Below are 10,940 nucleotides of genomic sequence, written 5' to 3'. Positions count from 1 at the left end.
TGCCCTTTCCTTCTGTCGACAGGACAAAAGGATACATTTATCCAAAATGAAACCAATTCCACATTTACCATAGCAGTAAAGGCACATAATGTTTTACTTAATGTATTGATGGGAAAGTGAAACTTTGTGAACTGGGTGGAACTAGAATTCATTGTCAGTGACTGATTCATATAACCCAATCAGAATACGTTGCTCTCCATAGAGAGTGCAAATCAATGAGTCATTAATTGCACATAATAGTCCAACTATTTTCATCTATATGATGGATGAATCATCTTTGGCACAGTGTATTGAGGGAATCAAGAATTTTTAAAATAATCTCAGAGCTAAGTACTAACGAGCTACCTGCATCCTCAATCTTTTTACAAGCCCAGTTCCTTAACGATTATACTACATGCACCTTCTCGCTTAGCTAAGAAAATCATCTTGCTTAAAGTAGCTAAGAGAATTTTAAAACTATTATCATTTCAATATTGAGAATCCAGTGGACAAGAGTAAAAACAAAAGGCAGAGCCAATTATGAAGTCTGACTAATTGATGCCACAAGGCTACAATGGTTTTCTAAGTGTGTTTTATGTATATAAGCCATTGTTTTTGTAATATGGTAATATGGTCTTCTCTATTAACTGTACTGTGTAATCTATCTCCACCATTTCAAATCTGATGGCAAGCTGGTATGTTTTTTTTTGTTGTTACTTTTTTTCCCCCCTCACTTTGCAATGGCATATCAATAATCAATATTGGTAGACGTGCCAAGTGTCCACTTAATTTATGAACCCTAATGTCATGTTTTTTTCACAATGTCAGTTTTGGAACTGACAACTAGGTAATAGGATGATTCAGAAAACAGGTATAGCAAACATGGCTAAAATTAACTACTGAAATTATTTTGTCAACTTTACATAGTTGCCGATACTAAGTCACCCCGGCCATATCAGCCTGTAGATGCCTGTAGAGGTTGAAAGGGTGATGCATTTAACAGGACTGAAGACATTTTGTTCTGAATGGGTCCAAAGAAGTAGTAGTTTCAGAAATGGCACTATCACAATGGGTAGAGCAGTTGAAAACCTTACAGGAACTAGTAAGGTTTTTTGGATGGTAAGAAACTATTGAGACTGACGTCAAAGCTACCCATATAGGCATGTCTAACTCCTGATCCATTTATAACCTTAACACAACAAGGAGTGCTCTCACGCAGTGCTGAAGAATTAGCACGATAAAAGGTGTTGGCCTGTTTAGAGATGAAGCAAGATGTCTGGAATGTGATTCTGTGAAGATGCCCTTTAATTTTGAGGTTGAAATGAAGCTGGAAGGCTTGTACGTCATTTGAGTTATGCAGACTACGTAACACCTCACGGGTACAGCAGGCGAAAGTGTCCACACGTTTTCATAGTTCCTTGAAAATGAAAATGTATATAACCTCCTATAAGTTTTTGAATTACATTTATTTCCGCTTTAATTTTTTTTTTTAACATTTCATATTTACATATTTTATTTAAGATGCTAAAGCACACGAAGCACCCCCCCTCCCTTTATAACGGGGTTGTCCGAAAAATACGACACAAATTATGAATGAGATTCTAAGAGATTCTAAGCTAAGGCCATACTTCACATCAACAAATGAAACAACTGATACAACGTAGCCCAGTACACAGCTTTAGTTTATCGAAGAAAAATAGCCAAAGGAAACGATACCACTCGATATATAATGAAAACATACAATTAGCCATATTAGCAGTGTGTATCCAATAACTATAACACCAGTTATAGTGAGCACTAATTACCCATCAAGCAAAGTTACAATAAGAGCTTAGTTAAAATGACTATTTTCTAATCGTCCATTAACAGACAGCTTTCGCACATAACACGTACAATACATCTCGATTGTACAGGATGTACAGGACTGACTGTGCATGCGCATTGTATTTTTTAGCTAGCTAGCTAATAAACACGAATTATTTCCTCCTGGTAGGCATTGTAGCCTTCTGGGTATTGTACCAATCATTGTCGAAGAAGCCATATTTTTATGCAACCGACATTTATTTTGGCCAATAGAAATAAAGAACTCTGGCCAAATGTGTTGACGGACAGGGACTTTGACCAATTACAACTCAGAATGGGAGGGCAATCGTCTAAGAATATTGGCTGGTTTCGGCTCTCATTCCGTCCAGTTCGATCGGCAACGGGAGCGGAGAAAGGAAAGAGCCCGAAGGCAGCAGCCCCCACCACCGCCGGCCCAGGTTACCATCTAGCACCGGGAAAACACACTAGAAAGCCACCGCCGGCACAAGTCTAAGGTACCAACCAGAAACCACCATGAGCACTGAGGCCGAGACGCAACCACAGTCGCCGCAGCCTGAAGCCGAAGCGGAAAGTCCATCCAGCCCGGCAGCCGAAGCTACCGCGGGGGATAAGAAGGTCATCGGTGAGTTGTTAGTTAGCCGATTGTCGTTAGTTATTTTAGCTTTCGTATCGTACCCTAAATCTAAAACCAAGTTAACAATGCGGCTAGCTTGCGAACAGTCGAATTTGTATCTGGATGTAGCTCAACAAGCTAAATCGCTAACCGTAGCAAGGTAGTACTAGCAAAGTTGCTAACCGATGCGAGTCCTCGTTAAGATAACTGCAAACGTTGGCTAGCTGTTCATTCACTAACATCTCTGGGCCTGTCATGTTTACCTTATTTACTTTGAAAATGTGAGGAAATTTGCTCAAATAGGTTAACATTAGCCAGACATCAATGTCCGTAAGTCCCCCGATCCGCTGAAACAGTTCAGTCTCCTTGGTGATAACTGGTAGTTAAACCCTAACGTTAACTGGTCACGAAGTGCACGTTCTGCTACCGAGCCGATTGTATTAATTTGGAAAATGCGATCAGAGCGTTTGTTTGCCGCGGAGTGGGTTCAATAAAGACCCAGCCTTTTGGATCACGTTTTGTACGAGAGGGAAACTACTGTCGTAAGGGGTTTGCGGATTAGCACATGGTGTTCTTAAGGGATGACAATGTTCCCGTTACCCGCCTGTGAAGGATCTTGGCCTTGATCATGACCCTACTTCACCGCTGGCTAGTTACAATATGCCAGCCGGTCAGGATGGCCAGCACGCCTTACGTCCCCTCTGGTTTGCAACCTAACGAATCGACCAACTTAACGCTATTATCGATAGATCTGGCTAACAGACCAGTTGGCTTTGTTCTCTCAGAAGACGATTAACGAACTACAGTAACCTTAGCTGATTTACGATGTAGCGACACTGTCTTGTTCGCTAATGTTAGCTGTCGCATCCCTTTGTTTGAAATATGGTAGTTTGTAAATATACCGTTACGAATCTAACGTTACAATAATCCGACGTGTTGATTTAGTACAGATATCGCAGGGAATGACTGACCGTATGACTTATCGCATGAATACTTTACGTGGGCACTTGGCAGTATAACTTCGAAGTTTAACCTGGGGTATTTGCCCTCCATCAAGTGTTAGTCTTGCTAACGTTATAGTGGCTAGCCGAGTCAAGCAAGCTAGTTGGAAACTTGGCCGAGGTAGGAATCCAAAATGTCCGCCGTGGCTATGTGGACACGGGAGGGATTTCTTTTGTGTAGAGAACGCGGTTTAAAAAAAAAAATCGAACAGAAAAATGATCATCCGAAAATTTATCTGAAGAAATTCACTACAACCTAATGGTGTATTCATCTTAGTTTAAGTAATCCTTTGAATCGCCGTATTGTTTTTCGTCAAATAGCTAGGTTCTGGTGATTACCCCAACGAGTTGGCTAGCTAACGTTAGCTAGATTAGCTTCATACTACTGGCTGGTTTCCAGCCACATGTCTAAACGATTGGGCTAAGTTGCTAGCTTGCTAACATTGGCTACGTAGTCAAGTGTATTACAGCGCTTGCAGTAGGTAGTCTGTCACAATTAAGATTGTTAACTTGCATCATTAGCCGCAGTTTATAATGTTAAAATCGACAGGCAATTTGAAGTAACTTGCACTGAAAGCTTAAGCTATTACGCCTTAGTTGGCTATCATTACTATGCCGCCTCGTCGTCCAATTTTTACGGTGACGTTCTGTTGATCCAGTTTTACCACTATTAGTGGACCACGTGTAACATTTCAGTCACTTCCTCGATTTGCTTCGGTTAATCGTCGCTAGCTTCTTGTTCTAAAAACGTAACCCATCGGCCGATGTTAACTAGCTAGGTGGGTAAGCTTGTTAGCTGCTATAACTAGTCATGTTTTGTTTAGCACTGAGTGCATTGGCCAGCAAGCTTAAGACTTCTGTAACACAGCCACGTTTTTACCTGCATGTCGGTAATGCGACACGGCTGCTTCCTCGCTATAGCCCCGGAGTAAGTTGCTAATGCAATATCTCTTATATATGGACCTTATAGTTGTGTTGCAGAAGCTTTTGTTAGCCCTCAAAATGGGTGCAGTATTAAACAACAGGAATACCTAGCTATTTCACACACTAGCCATTTTGTTGCTTATTCCTTTTTAGAGGACGTTTAGCCACTGCTTACTTGTTACACAGACTTGTATTCAAACGTTTCCTTAGGAATGAGGCTTAGGGCTGTTTTCAGTTAAAACATTCTTGTAACAGTATGTCAAGCTGTTAGTTGTAGTTTGACTCCAGGTAAGTTGTTACAGATTCATACACTTGGGAAGCTTTGGGAGCTTAATTAAATTGGTACCACTAGTTATGTGTCCATATTTGTAAATTAACCACTACAGATGATTTTCTATGTCACGCTGAAGCAGACATGTTGAGTTTACCTCACAAAAACCTTGCGTTACCTTTCCAAAACTGAGTTAGTTTGCCAACCGCTACATCACCTCCCCGTTTTGAGCATTGCCCAGAGTCGTAGATTGAGCACCTGTAAAACCAGCCCTTGTGTGAATCTCCTCCCTGGTCTCTCTGCATGTGCAGTTGGGCCTCTCCAGCTGATTCAGAATGCAGCTACTCTTGTGTGATCAGCCCAAGTACACACATCACACCTCTCCTCATCTCCCTTCTCCCCATTTGTGGCCTGAATCAAATGCAGATTCGGTCATACTCCGTGGTGCAGAAAGAGTATCTTCAGTCCATTGGGCCTCACGCCCATGCAAGCCTGTCTGCCGTTAAAGACTGAAAATGCACCCGATTAAACTGCTGATCACTTGATTAACACTGAAATCTTGAGCAAATATGTCCTGCTCAAACTTATGCTGCTTGAAGTAATCATCCTTTTGCGCCTACTATGGCACTAAATATTATTTTGTAGTTTAATGTATAAAAATACACCGGTTTAGCATCAGAGCTGCTTGTTGGCTATACCTATATCTGGGAACTTTTATAAGCATGTCTGTGTTAAGCACGTAACTGATTGTTATTCTGAATGGATGTGCTGTGGGTAAATGTGCAACTCTTGTACAAAGCTATTTCACTGTTCAGACTAGATATGAGTTGACATTGTGACATGCTAATCTTTTTATTAGCTCAGTATATAAGAAAACCAACTGAAATGCCATGAAATGAAACCACCATATCCCTCACATTGAACCACATACCGATGTACTCAACTCAATTCTTATTTCTGTTGTGTCTTTTTTTCCCTTTCTTTTAGCAACAAAGGTCTTGGGAACAGTTAAATGGTTCAACGTAAGGAATGGCTATGGTTTCATCAACAGGTAAGTTAAATGTGCTGTTAAGTACACCAATATGACACTTGGGCTAAGGAGTATAGTCCAGTGCTATTAAGACATCCTTTTATATGCTTATTCAGCTGTGTAGCTGATATATCAGTTACTGACTTCTTGCTTCCTTTTTTCTGTTTAGTGTATAAAAAAAAGAAAATAATTTATTTACATTTCTTTCAGGAATGACACAAAAGAAGACGTCTTTGTACATCAGGTATGTAAATGTAATTTCTCAGTGTTTGTGGTTTCATAATGTTCATGGATGTAAATTTAAAAAAAAATTAAATGCAAAAGATGACTTCATTTTCCTTTATCTTAAGACTGCCATAAAGAAAAACAACCCCAGGAAATACCTCCGCAGTGTTGGAGATGGAGAGACAGTGGAGTTTGACGTGGTTGAAGGTGAAAAGGTAATTGCAGATCTTGAGTTAATGCATATAGCATCATCAAGATATGTAAAATGATGAAGTTGTAAAACTTGCCATGTGCCTTAAATTTTCTGACTGGTGTGGGAAAGTTTATGTACATTAGTTTACAATGTGGAAAAACCATGTTAGACTAGCTTGTAAATATCCCATAATCTTTGTTAAACATTATCCATTTTGCAATCTTGAGGCCTTGTTCATGCTTTACTCATATTACTCAGTTTTAGTTTGTAATATGAGAATAGGGCTATAATATAAGTCCTTAGTTGATAGTCTACACTGGGACCTTATCTGACCTTTCTGCATAGGAAGTTGTAGATCATTTTGCCAAATGGCCAAGGCATATGTTTCATGGCATATGTTGTTGAGCTGTCATTAATATAAAACTGTTCCAGTGTGTTGTTATCTAATGAAACTACAGTGACGGCACCTGTGCCATATATTGTTTCAGCCTTCTGGCAGTTATTTGAGCAATACTGGTAGGACCTGATAGGGCGGTAACTGCAGGGAAACTTCAGCTAATGCGGAAGTATTGGCTCTGTCTCCATTAAAGTGCAGTTGGCGAAGAACGCAACTTTTCTCTCCTTTTCAATCATGTCCTCGACACAGTTTGCCAAAACGCATCCTTTTAATCAAGCCTTCTTTTGGCAAAAACTGAGCACAGTGTCGAATGAATTCTTTGGCAGGAGTGATATCCAAGTGGTATTCGTGTGAAACTGGAATCTGAGTTTCTGTCGATACAATGCAGCTAGTGTCACTGGCAGTGGCATTTGAGCCAGTGAACAGTTGTGGTGGTCAGCTATTAGTTGCCTAATTAAAAAAATATATATATTAATATCAGCTAACTAGGAAGGTGGTTGGTCGATTTCTGCCTAAGACACAGGCACTGTTTTCCAGGGCTGCGAAATGGTCATTTGAGCATTATATTTAAATTCCACCCCCTCTTCCTTGGCAGGGTGCAGAGGCAGCCAATGTCACCGGCCCTGGCGGGGTCCCAGTACAGGGAAGCAAATACGCAGCAGACCGCAACCGCTACAGGCGGTACCCCCGTCGCAGAGGCCCGCCCCGGGACTACCAGGAGAACTACCAGAGTGACGGGGAGGGCGAGGGTCGTGAGAAGAGGGAGGGGGTGGAGAGCGCCCCCGAGGAAGAGATGCAGCCACAGCAGCACCGGCCGTCCTTCCCGGGGCGTCGCCGCTACCCCCCCTACTTCGTCCGCAGGCGCTACGGCCGCCGGCCCCCGTACACCAACGCCCCGCGCGGAGAGATGACTGAGGTAACCTGACCTGGTCTGGCCTTCGTTTTTCTGATCTGACGTGTACGCTCCTCAGCCCCAGATGGCAATATCAACACATCTTCGTATTGCAAAACTTACGCGTGTCTGCATGTGTGTTTTTGGAATATACATTTTTTTTTAAAATTCCTTTTTTAAGAAAAAAAGATGTGATGCAGACAGCTTTGTGTTTTTAAATGATGGATGTTATTGATGGATTTGTGAATGCATTTAATGAGTCTCATTTTGTTGCTGTGTTTCAGGGCGGTGAGGGAGAGGAGAACCAAGGCGGTCCAGACCCGGCCAACAAACCAATGAGGCAAAATTACTATAGAGGCTTCAGACCAAGGTTCAGGCCAAGGTTTGCGTGTTGTGTTCACTGACCAGAGGCTGCAACAATGACACTATTGGAGGAGGATCAGCTAAGGACTCCCCAGTTAACTGATACTTAACACTGTGGGTTTGACTTAGAATTAGCAAAACGGACTAACTGGGCCAACAAAAGCTTGAATGTAAAAGTGTTATTTTGGACTACCGTCTTGCAGTATTTGAATTCAGTGCTATTGTGCCACTGCTTGAAAATTCAAACAATATGTTGTCATTTCCCATATCATTTTTGCAGCCCTACATTGAATTGCAACTGCTTTCTTAATGTGTGTAGGAACTCTTCTGACACACTTCCATCAAGCTCTCCTCTCATCTTGATCTGCAATTAAGTGGGAAGATGCCTTCTGTAGGCATCTTTTTTTCTTCTTTCTAACCATTTTAATGACTTCTTGGTGCATTTCCTTATTTGGATGTAAAAGGCATACTATGCAGGATTTTTACATTGAAAATCTGCCTTTACACACTTTCGCCGAATTTGTGAAACTTTACCTGTATTTGTTATTCTAAAATGTGTTTGAGAGGGGTGTGTGTGGCTACAGAGCTTGAGGTTGGTGGAGCAAAAAGACAATTCGACTGGGCTTGTTCAAGGACGAGTTAACCTTGGAATTGCTTTTCAGTGGCATCAGCTGAAGTTTGCCAAAGGGATGAAAAGCGATGAACCACTGCAAAGCTTTAAAAAAGTTTGCATAGTATGCCTTTAATGTTTGATGCATTTTACAAACGGTTAATTCCTTTATGAGAATTGAAGGGCAAGAAATTGCCAGACAGTTTCATTTGATAATTTGATTAGGCTTTGTGCCAGTTTGGCATTGTTTTAGTGCCAGGCTGGCATTTGGTTTCAATAAAGGTGGTAAAGGGCTAACTTGTAAGAGTGCAGCTCGAGGCTAACATGTCATTCCTCCCCTGTCCCATCAGAGGTCCCCCGCGTCCCAGGCCAGTTCGGGACGGCGAGGAGGACAAGGAGAACCAGGGCGAGGGCAGCCAGAACCAGGAGCCCCGCCAGAGGCGGTACCGCCGCAACTTCAATTACCGACGCAGACGCCCACAGACCGCCAAGCCCCAGGACGGCAAAGAGAGCAAGGCAGCCGAGACGCCAGCCGAGAAAACGCCCGCTCCCGAGGCCGAGTAACGACCGGCTTACCATCCGTACCATCGCCGGGTACGTGGGGCGCGCGCGGCAGCCATTTTACATCCGCGTGACTCTCACGCGGCCAGCCCGTCCCGTTTCCGCCATTTTCTCCCCTTCGGAACGCCCGCTCAGATTTGTAGGCCGCTCTTCATTGCCACAGTTCACAAAATATCAATCTGCGTAGGCCAGGTTAGCACACGCGTCCTCCAGCATGCCCTGCCAGCGTCCCCATCCTCACACTGCAGCTCTCCAGCTTGGCTGCTCTTCACACACAGCTGGTGCAGGCAGACTGCAGGCGTCAGACCAGCCAAAGGAATCTCTTTCATGTAGAGTAGTGGGTAACCCCGACTGAAACCCTCTACCTGATGCTACAGCCAGCTATGCTCTACTCTCAATCAGCACCAGCACAGTTACTATTCATTACAGACCATTTGGATTGTCTATACACTATTTTAGCAGAACATAGCTCTCTGTAGCTCTCCCAAAGTGTTGGTCACTACTGTAACGTGAAATCAAACTGATCTATATCAGCTCACTGGGGGAAATGTGCTGTATGTGGCCACTTCATTTTCACAAGACCATGATTAAAAAGCAAAAGATTTGAGAGCAACAAGCATGTGTTGGCTATTGCAGTTTTCCTTTTTGCCGGCCATTAATGTGTGTGCACCTAGGGCAGTGTTACTGATGCATTCCCTTTGCTTTGCTCTGTAGTTGTTGGCTGTGCGGACATGGGGATGGGGGTGCGGTCGGGGGGGGAATTGCGTAAAGTGGGCAGAATCAGTCTTGGTATACAGCCCAGTTGACACTGGCATCATTTCAACCCCGCTTACAGTCTGCACTTTTCACAACGTGGTAACAAAAAGAGGTAATGCAATGGATTTGATAAAGCAAACTGGAAGCCTGGCAAAAGCCCTCCTGCTACTGGGTTGTCTGTCGTTTTGGCTTTAGCTAATGTCATCACTCTGTAAAATTCACTGACTGCTGCAGTAAGGATGAAACTAGCTGTGTCATGGATGATAGTGTTTTTTTTTTTTTGTACAACTCCAGTTTAGATACTTGACCTGCCATTGTCTTTTGTCTTTCAGGTATGTCAACATGAAGAAACATCTGAAGATCTGAGCAATAAGGAACAGATTTGACTTGACGATCTTGAAAGCTTGCAACATGCGTTTGACCAGATTACCACCGATTGCCTGCAGAATCTATGCAGCTCTTTTCTTTTTCCATTCTTTTTATGTGACAGCTAAGAAATGAGTTTTTTTTTCTTTTGAAACCGCAGACGTTTTTTCTAAATCGGTCTTAAGTTTTTACACCAAAAGGTTTTTAAAAGAAAAGTAATTTGATATCTGGTCAATTTGACATTTTTAAATGAAACTTTTTATGTATACAACATGAATTTTAAAAGGCAAGCGCAAATAAAAGTCAAAAGAACTGTACCGAGTAGTTTCATTTTTTAAATTAAGTGTGCGTCACTCATTGTGTTTCTTAGGTCACTGGTGCTTAAAATGGCTGTTCTTGTGTGGGCACATGTGATTGGGCCACGTTAACTCTGTATGGGGACTTCATAAAGTTGACCACTAGAGGGCTCCCAGTGCATTCCTAGCCTTGTGCTACCTGCATAAACAGTCAATGAATTTTTATGAGATTTTGTGTAGTTCTTCATAATGGTCTGTAGGTCACTTGCCACAAAGTGCTTGTGAGATCCATTAACATACCATTAAAATGGTAGATTGTTTATGCACAGCACCAATAGGACATGGGGCACGAGAGAGGGTAAATGCTAATGTACACGCTTCCAGGAGAGAGTGCGGATGAGGTATGCCAGGCACTACATTTAACTCCACAATCCTTTCATCTTAAATAGGTTTTTCTGCTGTATGGCCTGTGTCCAAGTGGTGACGTAGGCAAAATGATTTGTTACTGCTTCTAACTTGGCTCTTGTATATGTTTGCTAAGAGCTGTTATGCAGAATATTAGTTAATTTCAATATTTGAAATGGCTAGAATATGTTCTGGAGTTCTGGTAACTTAGGGCATTACAAATATTCTATAAAA

General features: G+C 42.2%; 1 protein-coding gene across 3 annotated transcripts; it reads left to right on the top strand.

Annotated features, from left to right (window-relative positions):
- Window positions 1–2,151: 2,151 nt before the first annotated feature.
- On the top strand, window positions 2,152–10,322 carry ybx1 (Y box binding protein 1). Of its 3 annotated transcripts, none has more exons than XM_035382010.1 (8): window positions 2,152–2,425; window positions 5,600–5,663; window positions 5,853–5,886; window positions 5,993–6,082; window positions 7,053–7,373; window positions 7,634–7,689; window positions 8,673–8,916; window positions 9,972–10,322. In XM_035382010.1, exons 1-7 carry the CDS (start codon window positions 2,317–2,319, stop codon window positions 8,884–8,886), a joined length of 888 nt encoding a protein of 295 aa, XP_035237901.1. In that variant the 5' UTR covers window positions 2,152–2,316; the 3' UTR covers window positions 8,887–8,916; window positions 9,972–10,322. The 3 variants fall into 3 exon arrangements, with proteins under 3 accessions (XP_035237901.1, XP_035237900.1, XP_035237899.1); XM_035382009.1 differs by having other exon boundaries at window positions 7,634–7,719; XM_035382008.1 differs by having other exon boundaries at window positions 7,634–7,731.
- Window positions 10,323–10,940: the final 618 nt, after the last annotated feature.

Source organism: Anguilla anguilla, chromosome 11 (assembly GCF_013347855.1).
Source record: "Anguilla anguilla isolate fAngAng1 chromosome 11, fAngAng1.pri, whole genome shotgun sequence".
In the NCBI taxonomy this organism is placed as follows: Eukaryota; Metazoa; Chordata; class Actinopteri; order Anguilliformes; family Anguillidae; genus Anguilla; species Anguilla anguilla.
Note: the sequence above shows the minus strand (reverse complement) of the source record. Positions and strands in the feature narration are given on the sequence as shown.